Genomic DNA, 15,611 nt, shown 5'->3' with positions numbered 1-15,611 from the left:
CTACCAGAGAGAAACATTTTGCCATGACAGGAAACACATGATTTTAGAAGTGTGCAGGCTTCTTCTACTCTGAAGAACAATGTGGAATTTTGCTGGCTTTGGTTTTTGGTAACTTTTCAGTCATGATAATTATCAGAGGTTGCACAGATGGAAGCTGGGCCCAGTTGAAGCTAATGGCATCACTGGCTCTCACCACTTCCTTTTATATCAAAGTGTCAGAAAAAAATGGGGCTTTCTTACCAGTTGGCAGCACTGGTGTCACACCACCAGAACTCCAGCTGGTGGGCTTGAAAGACCTAACAAATCCTTCTCCCATCAGCCACAGACCCCTATGGCAGTGATTCCCTCACATTTCCACTACGCTCACCCACGGGGACCAGAAACAGAGCGAGGGAAGAGCCAAGAAAGGCAGGGAGGAAAGCAGGAGAGCCCATCAGGGGGCAGAGATGTTAATCCTTGATTTAAAGCAGTGCAAAGGAGAGAGAGGAGCCCCCCAGCACGTACTTCAGGCACCGAGTCCATGTCCTGCGCATGCGTGGAGACTCGCCCCAGGGCCTCGGTCGGCGTGCCCGCCGGCGAGTGGCTTTGCTGCACCAGGTCAGGCAGGTTGATGTGACCTGCAAAGCCATTGCTGGCTGCGTGGCCAGAACGCTTTTTTTCACCAGAGGTCTGCAGAGACACAAGGCATGAGGAAGAAAGAGAAGGGAGGGGGGAGGGAAGAGAAAAAGAAGGGGAAAAATCCAAACCAAACCAAGTTGTTGGCAGTCCCGCGGCTCCCAGAGCAAGCGCAGGAGAAGGACCCTCTCTGTTCCATCCCCATGCAGCCTGGCAAGCAGCAAACCAACCCCCCCACTCCAGAGAATTAGACAGGATTAATGACAAAGTCAGTACAGAGTAATTAGCCACCAAACAGCGAGAGAGGCCTGGTCACTGTTGGTTGGAGATGAGGAACTCAGGGCAGACTCTGTGCTTGCCCCCATGGGTGCAAACCCCATGGCTAGCTCTCCTCCCACACAGCCACTGGTGACACTGAGCCCTCAGCCAGCCTTAGCCTGGACAGCTTTGCACAGCTATGGCAAAGAGCAGCCTGACTGCAAGTGCCAGCCCAGCCCTGTCCATGTTTCTGTGACCCAAACCAGCAGTGAACAGCAGCATCAGGGCAGGAGGGGCAGAACCACCAGCAGCTCACCCTGCACACGAGGCTCCTTGGGTTTCCACAGGGTTCCCCTTCCTTTCCATCTCCTCCCTGTGCAAGGCAGGCACTGGGAAGTTTCTCCCTCCCTAATTTATTTTGCCATTTTGATGGATCTCACCTAGCTGGAGCACATCAATGAGATTGTTACAGAGATTTACCCATTTACTGGGATTTGTGGAAACTTTAACTGGGCTCACTAAGCCTAACTAGTCCTGATGACATTTATCCTTTGATTGCTCATTATCCTCACCTTCGACCACACCTTGCCATCCCACCAAAGAGTGAAAAGCTCTTTGCCCAAAGCCCTCTGACCTCAGTGAGTCCATCCTCTGATGGTTATGGTGTGGGGGGAAAACAGTAAGCACACAGCACAAGGCTACAGTTGCCTTGTTCTCCCACTCACCCACAGCACCCTCCCTGATTTGGGGGTGTGCAGTGCTGTGGGGATCCCTGCTCTGAACAGCTCCATCCCACCGAGGGATGGGGTGGACTGTATCACCATCCCCTCCAAAACTAATGGAGAAAGGCAACAAACATCCTGTAACTTCTTTTGCTAACTCATTCCTCTCTTTCAAACTTGCATTTATCTTTTTCATTTATATAGGAATACATTAGATAAATGGAATTAAGAACTAAAATGCAGCTCAAGTCTTGTGTGATCTAAACATCCCTCCTTTACAACTGCAGACTCCAAGCTCCCTCCTTCCTTCTCCTCTCCCATCCACCTCCCTGATGTGCTGGTGGCAGAGTGACTCCCCTGTTCCCTAACCATGATGACATCCTCCCCTCTCACCACGAGTCCAGCTCCCCATCTGCACTTCACCAGCATCACCAGGACGTTCCAGCAGCTGGGAAGTCGAGAAACACCGAGGGAGACCTTCCACAGCCACTGCAGGTGCCTGCTCTGCCTCACTGCTGCAGAACCATCCCTCAGCCCTGCTCCCAGCACAGCCTCACCTCCACAGCCCTGGGATGGGGGCTCACATCCATGTGGGATGCCCAGTGCCTCCCACAGCCCTGGGATGAGGGCTCACATTCATGTGGGATGCCCAGAGCCTCCCACAGCCGTGGGATGAGGGCTCACATCCCTCTGGGATGCCCAGTGCCTCCCACAGTCCTGGGATGGGGGCTCACATCCATGTGGGATGCCCAGTGCCTCCCACAGCCCTGGGATGGGGGCTCACATCCCTCTGGGATGCCCAGAGCTTCCCACAGCACCAGCCTCTGCTGAAAACCCCCAAACCCTCTACAAACACTGCACGGCTCCATCAGTCCCAAGTGGCAAAGGCTGGGAAGAAGAGGGCAAACTTTGGGCCGGTTCCAAGTGAATTCACTGAACGCTGTAAATGGAAGATAACTCCAGCTGCACGGAGCAATGGTGGGGTTACAGCAGAGCCTTTGCAGGAGCCTCCTCCCCGCCATGCCCTGGCACTGCCATTCACTGCTGTTTGTAGTTCTGAGAAACATTTGCACTTGTCACATTTGCTCCCAGCGTAAATTGCACTAACGAGCACAATTTACTCCTCATTTTGTGTTCCGGACACACAGCACTGTTAGTTTTTGTGCTTACATGGGCAAAACCTCCTGAAGATGCTCCATGGAAGTATTTGTTTTACAACTTACCTCCCTCACCATCAAAGTCCCTTCCCTTGAAATATTGCTAAACGTATCTGCGTGGGAAGTCTCGAGCCCGTGGGTTGTCACCATTCCCAGGTTGTACGGCTCGTTGCTTCCAGGAATTCCTGTGGGGCTGGGGACAGAGGGGAAAAGCATTAATGGTGAATATTCCCTTTGTTAAACCAGGTGAAAAAATCCTCTGGTACAGTATTATTATTTCAATAAGAGTAAGGCTCTGTATATCAGAGGAAGAAAAGTTAAAAAAATGTATCCATTTAGATTTATGGGGAAATGACAGATGCTGCCAGAAACACAGGGCCAGGGTCAGGTTGATAAAGGACAGATACCAAAGAGAGAGACCATTCTCTTCCTTATCCCCAGATGTCCTGACAGGAGCACTGATGAACAGGTAACAAGGAGTGGCACTCCTGCTCAACTTTATATAATTTTTTTCTACCTAAAAAAGCTGTAGAAAACCAAAATTTATTCCTTTTAATTCCCACCTCAACCCCTGAAAAGGAAACACCAGAGCATCTGATGGCAAATAACAAGGGAGGGGATGGGGTCTGGAGAAGGTGTGGGCAGAAGGACAAGTTGTGTCCTGTAGCTTTCTGCTGTTTCCCAGGTAAAAATTCAGCCCTAACCTGTGGTTTCACCTTGAAATCTCCACAATTCTATTTGAAGAAGGAGACTGGAATTTATTAAATTTTAGGACTGCCTGAGATTGGATGTCACAGGTGCTGAGCAGCTCCCATTGCTTCACTTGGCAGCCTGGCTGCTTAAATATAACTGGAACAAATCCTCAAGCAAGCAACCAACACCCCTGGATGATCAGACCTGTTACTCTGCATTTAAAACCCTCACAGACCAATTGCTTCCAGCAGTGTGATGCAATACAACCTTGAACTCCCGTGCACATCAACAAGCCCCGAGGCTTCTGAGGGAGCCTGGTTCGGTGAAAAGCCAAAACAACCTGGATTAATCATGGGGTTACTGGTCCAGGGTGGGATCTGAGCCCTGGGGACCCCGAGGTGGGACTGGATCCTTGCTTGTATCCTATCAAACCTACAACTGGATGGGCATCACAAAGGCACTCCAAACAGCTCACCAGACTCCTACAGCACCTTCCATGTGAGGAGCTAACACCTCCCTACTATTAGCTTTTCACCAAAGGATGAGAAAATAGCACAGTTATTATAGCTTTAAAATAAGAAAACAGGGTCAGAGGAGGTTATGTTTATTTTGAGACTGTACAGCCAGTGAATGAATGGCTGAGGCAGCCCTGGGGTCCCAAATTTCATCAGTGCACAGTTTCCATGTCATCCTGCAAGAATTCCCTGGCCATGGGCAAGAGCTGGCTTGCACAGCTCAAGGAGAGAGAGCTGAGGGGAGTCATCAGAGTCTTCAGATGGAGAAATGATATCTCCAGAGGTGGATGGAATAAACAATCCCTCCTGTCCACTGGGACACAGAGCAAAAATTGATAGGTTGGTTTATCCTGCAACAGGATAGAGCTGGAATGAAGAGCAGCCAAGTGCTCAGGGAGGATACCCAGGGCAGTTTAAACATGGGTTACACAAAGATCACTCAGAAGGTGCAGCAGAAGACAAAATTATCTCTCTTGGTCCCACCTTCCAATGACAAACACTAAACACAGGAAAATAAATCTGTTAGACCACCAAAGAACATCGAGGCTGAACTTGAGCTAAGGTCCCTTTTGAGAAATAAGGGTTTAACTCAGAGGATTTGCTTTCCTTTTCCCCAGACATGGGGCAGTGCAGCTCTGCCTGCAGACACCCCTGCATCTCTGGGACACAAGGGAGACAGGACATTATGGGACATGTGGCATTGGGCTGGCAGGGGCTGGGGGCATCCAGCTCACTGCTGTCATCCCACACATGTGGCTGCAAGGCATCCAGTGGGATATTCATCCACTGGGAAGTGCTGTGTCAAACCCAAGGTGTCTGAAGAAGGATGTCAGCACAAATTAACCACTCCTGATCAAACTCCTTTTCCATGAGCAGCTTGAGGCCCCTTCTGGCATGCCTGGCTGCCCATCCCACTGCTGCACATTCAGAGCCATCCCTCTGCCTCCTGACCTGCTCCAACCAACTCAAGAGCTCTGATTTTAATTCTTCTGCTGGAAGGAAGCTTCAACCCAGGAGCTTGGCACTCTGAATAACATGGATCCAAGGAGACATGGTCTCCCTGCCACTTAGAGAGCCTCTGTGCTGCTCCCTATAAATCAGAGAATCAAATAATTATTTAGCTTGGAAAAGACCTCTAAATTCCTGGAGTCCAACCATTCACCCAGCACCATCATGTTCACTTCTAAACCATGTTCCTGAAGCCAGGTATGCCTGTGTCAACTACAACTCATTTAGCAGGAAAAATGGAAATGAACTGATTAAAACACAAATAATCCCCTGAAACTTTCCTACAGCTCCTCTGTGAATTCAGAGGGGCAGGACTCAGATCCTGCTGCCAGACAGAGCCCTCCAGAAATGCCTTTGCGAAGCACTGGGTGAGAAACCTGAGCAGAGATGTTCCAGGAACTCTGAATGGCAACAGCTCCCTGTGAGTGTTGAAGCTGTGCTGCCCTGATCTGGAGAGACTCAAAAGCACAAATGTCCCATGGGACACCACAGTCTGCTGATCTCTTCATTTCACCACTTCAACCCACCAAGACTGACGGTGCCAAGGGCAGAAATACAAGACAAAGATTCAGGATTATTATAATCCTGGCTCTACCAGTTGGCACTGGGCAGGACACCAAGTACTGACACTTAAGCATGGCTTAATTTGGGGCAAGACCAGACTCAAGAGCAGGCAGAATTTAACACATCCATCCCATGGGCAGGACCCACGGTGTGGATGAGGTCAGCTGTGCCCACTCTGGCCAAAAACCTGCCTGGCTCATCAGCAGGTACAGCTCCAACAGCTTTGAGCCAACATTCACTGAATAAGCAGCAGAAATAGCTCGGTTTTCCCCATTAATTCTCTCTAGTTTGGAACAGGAAAAACACTCATGTGAGTACATCATCCCTTGCAACCATCAGGCCGTTCCCAGTGCCAGCCACCAAACAGGGACACGCTTTGGCCATGTCCTTTATCACAGCTACTGCTCCTCCAGGCCAGGACACACCAGGGTTTCTCCTCCAGGCCAGGACACGCTGGGGTTTCACCTCCATAAAAACACACACCGAGGTTTCATGGCTTGCCCCCCCAAAAGAAAGCGTCGCTCACATGAGCCGTGGGATGTCACTGACAGGCACGGTCCCGTCGTGCGTCTCGTTCTCCCCATCCTCCTCCTCCTCCTCGCTGCTCTCCGACTCCTCGCTGGAGGAGGAATAGTCTGTCACCTTCTTCAGGGGCCGGTTGGTTTCCTCGATGCGCAGCTCCCTCAACTCTTTGGCTAAAGCCGTCAGGTCCTAAAGGGGATGGGGGCGAGGAAACAAGGAAGCAACGGCTGTTACACTCAGAGCGAGGAGAAGGTCACACACATCTCTCCAAAAGCCAATGCTAACAGCACGAGCAACGAGAAATAGCTTTACAGAGTCGTTACAAACATGAGACAAACGTAAGACAATGTTTGTAGCATGTAGCATTTATTAAACAAAACAAAACTGATTTACGCTCACTGAAAAGTCAATAGCCAACCTCTTCTTTTTCTCTTTGGAACGTGTATGTGCATATATATACACACACTTATATGTATATACACGACAAAATTATATTTGTTGGAAAAGGTGAAGTTCAGTCACCATCATAGTAAACTGGAAAACAACATCACTTCAAAGATTGGCTCGGAGAATTTCTCCTGCAGGGTTTTCTCTTCTTTCAAACTTCTCAAAAGAGACCCCGTAATGGTATTTATTCTGTAATAAATGCATTTGGGAAGGAAGCAATGACAGCATCTCCCATGGAGTGGTGCAATCCCCACGTCAAGAGCTGCTTCCATGGTGAGTCTCCGCTGTCGGGCGGCTGCCGAGAGGCGGTGAGGAGCACGAGGAGAAGCGCCCAGCTCAGCCAGACTTTGGAGTCACAGCTCTGAGTCAGCCACACGATCAAAAAATAATAATAATTAAAAAAAAAAAATCCCTCAGCGGGACCCATTAAGCACTTTATGTGAAATGTGGCAGCCTACAAGCTAAGGGAGAAAGAAACTAAAAAAAAACAAAAAAAACCAACCAAAAAGCCTTGAAACAAGAAAAACGATAGGAGCAGTCCCAAAGCCTAGTCATAATTTTTCAGTTTACCATGACTTTGATGAGGTCTCAGACCCGACAGTCATATAAAATAGACACTGCTATTTCAAAACAAGGAACATGGCAGGCACCGTGTAGAAAAGAGACTTTTTGTTATCTTACATGCTTTTATAGCAATGCAGGGGGAAGCAGTAGGGCAGAAAAGCATGAGAGCTCAAATTAGAATGGGTTAGAGAACTCTGTTGCACAAGACATGCACATGACGAACAAAGCATTGCAATTGTCAGTCTTACCATTTCTCCCTATATTAGTGACCGAGGTAGGCATCAGTGCATTCGGTCAGAGATAAAGGATCAGGGAGAAAGAAACTCATTGAAAAAGACTAAATTCCACAATTGTCTTACGGCCATACTCTCATTTACTGCATTTCCAGTTTACCGTTCCAGCAGGGCGACTACGGCAATATTAATTATTGTGGCAAAAGGAGCTCCTAAAACCTATCCTGTCGACATGTGAAGAGAAGGATGGAGAAGCTCCATGGCTGAGATGCAAACCCAGTTTGGTTTTTAATGGTGAGGGAGGAATGTTTTGTAAGCAATCTGTGCTTTGGTTGCTGATGCCCCACACCTCCCGGCGGGCTCCCACCGGTGACAGCCACACATTCTGCTCCCAGGTCTGCCCTGCCCAGGCTCTCACAGAGAGACTCCCCTGGATTTTGGAGAGCTGGAGAGCTTTGCATCAGATCCAGAAGTATAAGCATCCCAAAAAAGGCTTTTGGTTTTTTTTTTCTTTTTTTCATTTGTCAATCTCTGTTTCACAGCGGGTACCTGTGATGGGTTTTATATGGGTTGTTCAGCCTGAAGAAGAGAAGGCCCCACAGGGAGACCTCAGAGCATCTTCCAGCACCTAAAGAGGCTCCAGTAGAGTTGGAGAGGGACTTTGGACAAGGGTATGGAGTGATAGGACATGTGGAATGGCTTCAAACTGACAGAGAGTAGGTTTAGATTAGACATTGGGAAGGAATTCTTTTTTCAGGCTGTGGTGAGGCCCTGGCACAGGTGGGCCAGGGAAGCTGTGGCTGTCCCATCCCTGGAAATGTTAAAGGCCAGGATGGATGGGGCTTGGAGTGACCTGGGGTAGTGGAAGGTGTCCCTGCTTATTGACTGGGTGGGGTGGGAATAAGATGAATTTTAAGGTCCCTTCCAACCCAAACCATTCTCTGATTCTGTAGTTCTGTGTCCCTCCAAATGGTCTCTGTACCTTTAAAGAAAGGCTCTTTACCATGATTAAAGTGAGATTGTGGTATTTCAAGAGCTCCTTTTCGATGCCAACATGTTTGAGATTGAAATAGAGTCAAATCTGCAGTCACGACAACTAATTATTTTAATTAGTGCTGTAGCAGCTTCTATGATACGACTGCTTCTTTTCCTAAATAAGAATCAGTGACAATTCGAGCAGCTTAACAATGCTTTCCATTTAGAGTATCAAACATGCTCTTTATTGAGCACTTGCCTTTGAATTGAATTAGAGCCTCGCACTTTAAAAGGGATTTTAGGACTGTGTAAGAGCCTCTTAAAACTGCAGCTGGACTTCTGCAGTGCAGGACTAGCACTGATCTCCTCCCTGTCACAGCACTGGACTGTGAAAATTATTTCTTTTTTACACCTTCCACTTCTAACATGCTTCAAGGCACCCTATCAGCCTTTTTTTGGCCATCACTAGAAGATAGTCAGGTACTTTAAAAATCAGCTTAATTACTTTTTAATAACTAATTTGAAAGTTATAAGAACAGCAATACTCCCAGACAATATCATCAGATAACTCATATTTCCTAGTTAAAGCTTTGCCTCGGGATGGTTAATTCTTTGATGCTATCATTTTGTTCAAGTAATGAGCACTTTGTAGGATTAAACAGCTTCACCAAGTTGCTCCTGGACCAAAAACAATCTGACAACCAGAGAGAAAGTGCTCTGTAGTTCCACACATGTTCCAAGTGTTATTACTGAGGGTGACATAATACATAAGTCAGCAGTGTCGGTGCTCTTTAATTACTTTTAATTACAAAGCCTTCTTTAGATTTAATATTTGCTGGAATCAAGTCAGATTGGTTTCCAAAATCACACTGCTCCTTGAGGTTGAATTCAGCACACATGCTGCCTATTTAGACACTGATTTATGTGCTTTTTTTCTTAACAAAGCACCTCATTAAACAAAATGTATTGCTCATATTTTATCCAAGAGAACAAGTTAACTAACCAGCACATCTTCCTTCTTTCATATCTTCTATTTTTAGAGGAAAGAGGCTGCTGAAACCAGTGCTTTCTGCTACAGCCCTGCAGTTACCAGTATCTGCAGTGTGCACAGCGATGCGTGTGTGAGGCAAGTTAAATGTTAAATCAGGAATGCTGGGTCTTTTCCCATGAATGTTTAAACATCCACCACTGCCAGACACACATTTAAAATATTATCCTAAGTGAAAAAGGTGTACTTGAGGACTCTCATTTTTTAAGAGGATGAATGAGGACCAGAACTGCCATCAACATCTGAGATGGCTCTGCTGACAGGATTTGCAGTGGATGCTGGCCCATGAGAATGAACAACCCACTCCTGTTTTTCAAGTGCCTTTTTTTGAATTAGGCTTAGAACACATTTCAAAAAGCACTTGATGGTCCCACTGAAATCAGCAGGTGGCCAGGGCCTGTGGCTGAGAGCAGAATGTGGTGAGGGGTCCAGGCTGCCCGACCTCCTCCACCGGCACGAGAAACCTCTGCTCTGGCTCCTTCTCCTTCCAACAGCAGCAGCACCACCTGCTCCCCCATGCCAACACTGGGATGCCTCTGCCCTGGCCTCCATGCAAGTGGTGTGGCCAGCAGGTTCTGGGCAGCCCAGGGCTGAGCAGAGCACAGCAGCAGTGCTGTCCCCTCCCGACACCGGAGCGGCACCGGTTCGCTCTCCCGTCCGACCCGACATCGCATCGCCACCTTTATCAACAGCACCAAGAAAACCCAGCTCGGAATTAAGCACTAACTAGTCAACCTTGCACAGGCATGACCCACTGAGAAAAGATATCACTAACCTCATCTATAGCTTTCTTATAGCTCTGTGGGTAAAGGAAGAATAATCAGCATCAGAGGAAACAGATCGGGACAGGAAAAAGCCAGAGGAAGGGCAAGCAGGTTAGAAATAAAATTAGAATTGTTAGCTCAACGCTGTGGAGTGTAGAGAAAAAAAACATCATCAACAAAACATTAATACACATTAAAATAGAGAAGCAGTAGAAATTCATATAGTTTTTAGGCCGACTCTGCAGTTTTAAGATACAAATGTCAACAGCATTAAACCAGGAGGAAACACTTCGGATGAGATTTTGCTCAGAATAATAGAAGGGGATTGTACAGAGACCACTACCAGGTGGGGTTTTAAGCTGGGAAGGCTGTCGGGGGCTGGTTGGTTCCCCAGCCTTCACGAGCAGAGCATCCCTGGGCGGGTGCTGCGGGGGACATGCAGCACGGAACACAACCATGTGCCATCGGCCACCGCCGCGCCCAAGCTAGCAAAGCCCTTAAGCGTCTGCTTCGCCTGGAAACACAGGCTTAAGTGCTTTCCCCTAGGCTTGGGCTCCTGGTAAAAACTCATGCACTCTCTTAAGCATTCAAATCTCCCAGGGGCTCTTGCTGTACTGCTGCTGTCCAGTCTCTCAGCTGGAGCAGCAGCAGTGCTAGCCTCGTTTTTGGGGTCCCCGCGGCTGTGCCACCACACCGAAGGGAAACGCGGCCAAGCCAGCTGGCAGCATTCCCATGGGAAGGAATTGAGCACTCACAGCGGGTCGGCTCGGTCGTGTCACGTCCCTGTTGTCCTCCTGCTTGACCTTGGCGGGCTCATGGGAGAGCACAGGGGACCCCTCGGGCTTGGCATTCCCTGGTGAAAGGCAGGAGAGAGTGGGAATTAAAATGCTGCCAAAATCCATCACTACATCCTGTCATGGGGGCTTCATCATCACTTTGCTTCTACTGTCTTGAAAAACCCTCCTGCTCCTTTCTGCTTCTCCACCAAGAGAGCAAGAGAAGCCATGATCCTGCCCAGCCCCCACCAACAGCCCTCTCACAGAGTTACTGCTCTTTTCCTACTAAAGAAACAAATTCACTTTGCAGAAGAGCGGGGCATGTGATAAATGAAAAGCTTTGCAGCATCTGACATCGCTGGGACAATATTTGTCACAGGATTCCTCATTAGTAAAAGCAAAACCAAACCCGAAATGACAATGGGTTACAAACTCCTTTTATTGAGTACCTAGAGGACTGATGGTTTCAACAACAGACACCATCATCTTATGGCTAAGTCATAAAACATTCAAGGCATGGAGGCAGCATTTGTCTTAAAGCTCTTCAGCCCTGGGGAATGGAATTGTGGGGCTGTGCCAGAATGCAGATGAGTGGGTGTATGGGCTGTGGCAACTCCACTACTCCACTGCCATCAAACAGGGGAATGGAATATCTTGAAGAGGGGCTCTAGGGTGAGAGGGAACAATTTGGCTACACACATAAATCTCATGTCAGCATGGCTGCCTGGTGAAAGCACTTGAGAGAAAGCTTCTTATAGGTTATGTCACTCCTCTGATTCTGTCTTCAGCACAAAGATGAAGCCCCTCAAAAAATATATATATCAATTAAAAGTGAAACACACTCCCAAAGAAACCACATCAGGAGAGGTGCAGCTGCGTGGATGAAGACAGGAAGCACATTGGTTGTTTTGTTTCCCTAAAGCATAACTCCCATCTCCTTCTGCCAGGGCTACTTGGCAGCGAGGTGCTGTGGCCATCTTACATCAGCCTCCAGGGAAATGGAGCTGTTGGCAACTCTGTCTGCATGGCGGCCAGCAGGTCACAAAAGCACATCAGAAATGATGGATCCTTTGATTTTTAAATTTTTTAGAAAACAAGCATGAGATCACACATTTCATCCAAAGCGTGCCTGGGGCTGAGGGACGTGCCCAAGCTCACCTCTGACTCTGTTGCGCTCGCTGGAGCCAGCCTGGGAGCCAGGCTGGGAGCCACCCTGGGAGCTGGGCTGGGAGCTGGGAGTGCTGGAGCTGGAGGAGCTGCCACTGCTGGTCCTCTGCAAGGGGCTCTCCACGATGGTCTCTGTCCTCCTCAGGTCTGGGTTGCTGCAGGAGGGCAGAACAGAGGGGCACCATCAGCCAGGGTCACACCCACCCACGCCAGGGCTCCAGACCCTGCCCACGCTGACACGGGTGGCTGCAAAGGCCCCCAGAGTCCTCCTCAGCTGCAGGAGACAGGGCTGAGGTCACCAACTTTGGGTGCTCTATGACCCCAACCAAAAAAAAAAAAATTGCCTGGAGAAGCCTTCTACCCTTATTTTGTAAAATTTGGCAACCATTAAAAGATTCCTTGCTCTTGATCTGTAGATTTGCAAAGCTGGAGTTACCTAATTAGCCACCAAAATTCTTCATAAGAGCAGGAATTTCTGATGTGCTGTTAGACAAAGACTTCAGCAAAGCAAGGACCTCCAATTTGCAGCAAGGCTGCAGATCTCTTGTAGCACTTAATTCACAGTCCCGAATTTTCATGGCTTCACTTCAAACTTGCATCAGATATCCACTTTTTCTCCTTGATTTCTCTCACCCTTGTGAACACAGATAAATCTAGAATAAAAAGTGCCCTTGATACACAAGGAGTGACTAATATCTCTCTGGGTATCAGATGCCTTTAGGAAATTAATTCTTACTTGGCATTGAAATGACATCAGAAGAGATGTTCATGCAGAGTTAGGCAATTTGGTTTTATACAGTGCTTCTGGAAGTGATCTTATTCAAAGGCCTCTTTAAAATGTATAGTAAATATTCCCTCATTTGTCACAACAGGGTGACAAAATAAGGGATATTTTTGTAATATTTGCATTTATGCATGGGGAAAACCAAGAACCAATAGAAGAAACAGGGAAAAAGAAAAAATATTACATTACTGTGAGACAAATAAAGTATGAAATAATTTCAGTGAAAACTTAAGTTTAATGGACATGTGGTAGCATGCTAATAATTTCCAATTTTCATCAAACTGAAGGCCTCCAGCTCATGATATATGGCTGAAATCCTTAGCTAAATTAACTAATGAAGTATATTTGAAAATTTTGGCAACTGATGTATTTACCTGCACCGACCAGGCTGAGGGTCAGGAAACACTGGGCAACCTTCAATTTGAATCCCAGCTTTCCATTACCCTTTTTACTTTCAATACCATCACTTATAAAGATTATGCAGTCCAAAACCCCTCTGCATTTTAAACTGTCCTTCAAGCAACAGCTAATTAAAATAGCAACATTTTCAAGAATTCAGAATGTTTCAGCCTTTAGCAAAGAAGAGCAACAAACCATGATATGCTTTTTCTCTAATTAAAATAAATAAAAAAAGAAGAACAACAAAAAAACCAAAAAAAATCTCTTCCTCCTGCTGCTGTCCCTGCAGTGACTTGGGGCTGCTGCCTGTGAGTTTGCTGAAGCACAGAGGGGCAGTGAGCTGGAAAGGGAGGCATTGCTCACACTGGTGACTGCACACCCCATGAACATCCCCACAGTCACTTTTTGACCTCCCCCTCTGAGGACAAGGCAGGAGGAAGCAGCCAAGGAGCTCCCTCACGCAAGGCTAATTGGAACTTGCATTTCTCCCAGGATCTGCCTGTCTGAGGTCTGTTCTGTGAATCACAGACAAGCTCTCGCATGACTAAGCTGTGTTTTTAACATCCAGCTCTGAGCAGAGCCTGTCAGCCTCCCTGCTCATTTTAGACATGCCCAGGGACAGCTGTGGCACGGCAGGGATGGGGCCACAGCAGTGGCACTGCACCTGCCCAGAGCTGATCTGCCTGAGACGAAGGCCCAGTCATAGGAAGCTGAGAGGAATTTAATCCTTGATCTACATCTAGAGAAGATCTCAGCTGGCTGTATGAGTGTCTGTCCTGCAGCACATTCCTCAGTCATAATCTGTGAAAAACCACTCTGATGCATAAGAAATGTATGGAATGTACCACTGAGACCTCCCCACTGGCTTACAGGGATCCACTGATATGCAGGAGGTGAGAACCAGGACCTAAATCCAGCAAGGGGAGCACCCAAACTCCTGTTTGCCTCCACAGCAACAGATGCAGCATCCATCTCCAAACCCTGCAATGCCCAGGAATTCATTCAGGAAGGGAGCAAAGCCTCCAGGGATGCTCCAAGCCTTGTCAGTACAAATCACTAATGGATGCAAAAATTCATCCCAGACACAAGAGAAGCCTTGCAGATGGTGTTCAGTCAGCTAAAGCAGGGCTGGAGCCAGCCCCTGTCTGTGCTCCCAGCTGGGAATGCCAGGCAGTGCAGCACTGGCACACCAGGGTCACTCCTGCCCTGGGGAAACCCAGGACATTGGGAATATTTCTCTGTCTGCTCTGGGGTGCCCTGACCCCCAGGGCAGCACTGACTTTGACCCTTGTTCATGGAGAAAGTTTCCTAGACTTCAGGATAGACTAGAATCCACTAAGTGTGAAATAGATTATAGATAATAGTGTAGGTGTGTCACTTGGTGACAAATTTAGGTTTTGGGATTTTTAGTATGCTGTGGATAGAAGCAAGATGGAGGGCACAGCGTGTTGTCCTGGGTTTCTTCTTCATGCTTCTTCTTCCTTCTTCTCCATGGGTTTGGGTGGCATTTTGTAATTGGGCAGAAAAGTCCCCATTGCAGCTTTTTGGAATCAGTTATTGGGTTAAAAGGGAAAATAATCTAGGTGTCGGTTCTTAATTGGACAGTTTAGTCTTAAAATACCTTCTAACAAGAGATTGTTGGCCATTTTGTGTCTTGTAATGACAAGCTGCCAAACTCACAGCAGTGAGACTGTTTTACTGATAAGAAATAATAAACACCTGAGTCCGAACACAAATTACTGTCTTAAGTGCCTTCAATCTAGACCCAGAGAAACCCACAACTGGAACCTCCACACTGCCCATCCTCTCCATCCCCTGCACGCCCTCACCTTGCCCTGATGGGCTGGGAGCCCAGCCGTGGCCCCAGGGCGCTGCCATTGCCCGGGGAGTTCTTCCTTGCCAGGGCAGGGGATATGGAAGTGGTTCTTTGAGGCACCTGGAAAAGAATGGAGACATCTGCAGTCACCCACCTGAGCCATGACAGATCACCTTCCAGCTCTGCCTTAAGGATTTACAACTGATTTCCCACTGAGAGAAAGGCAGTATTTAGGGCAATTATAAAAGACAAGGCTCTCAGCTTTTAGAAGGGATCACTGGAGTGTGAGGCAGCAGCAAGCAGTAATGGTGCTCTCAGGGATGCTCCTGGCACAGGAGCCCCCAGAGCAGCCTGGCTACCACCAAAAAAGGCACTTACATCTGGAAGAAATGTATGCACATATATACACACACACATATATATAATTTAAATCTGACAAAACCCATACAAGTAATTTTTAAGGTAAAATTCAGACTGAAGTGCATTTCAACAGCCACAACAGAGGTTTTCTATCTAGCTCAGATATGACACATGCCAGCAGACAGAAGGTGTTGACAAACAAGAGGGTTGACAGTGGGAAGACC

General features: G+C 47.7%; 1 protein-coding gene across 5 annotated transcripts in view; it reads right to left on the bottom strand.

Annotated features, from left to right (window-relative positions):
• The window catches only part of TNIK (TRAF2 and NCK interacting kinase), a 146,190-nt gene that overhangs the window by 12,033 nt on the left and 118,546 nt on the right, over positions 1-15,611 (bottom strand). For 3 of the 5 annotated variants that reach the window (XM_074547436.1, XM_074547434.1, XM_074547438.1), the window contains 7 exons: positions 15,041-15,147; positions 12,020-12,183; positions 10,841-10,938; positions 10,097-10,120; positions 6,059-6,243; positions 2,819-2,945; positions 505-669 (listed from right to left, as the gene is read on the bottom strand). In XM_074547436.1, coding sequence (XP_074403537.1) covers positions 505-669; positions 2,819-2,945; positions 6,059-6,243; positions 10,097-10,120; positions 10,841-10,938; positions 12,020-12,183; positions 15,041-15,147 — 870 coding nt within the window. The remainder of the gene's footprint in view (positions 1-504; positions 670-2,818; positions 2,946-6,058; positions 6,244-10,096; positions 10,121-10,840; positions 10,939-12,019; positions 12,184-15,040; positions 15,148-15,611) is intronic. The other 2 variants (XM_074547435.1, XM_074547437.1) reach the window with 1 other exon arrangement.

Source organism: Zonotrichia albicollis, chromosome 9, assembly GCF_047830755.1.
Source record: "Zonotrichia albicollis isolate bZonAlb1 chromosome 9, bZonAlb1.hap1, whole genome shotgun sequence".
Classification (NCBI taxonomy): Eukaryota; Metazoa; Chordata; class Aves; order Passeriformes; family Passerellidae; genus Zonotrichia; species Zonotrichia albicollis.
The sequence above is the reverse complement of the archived record's forward strand: the minus strand, read 5'-3'. Positions and strand labels throughout refer to the sequence as shown.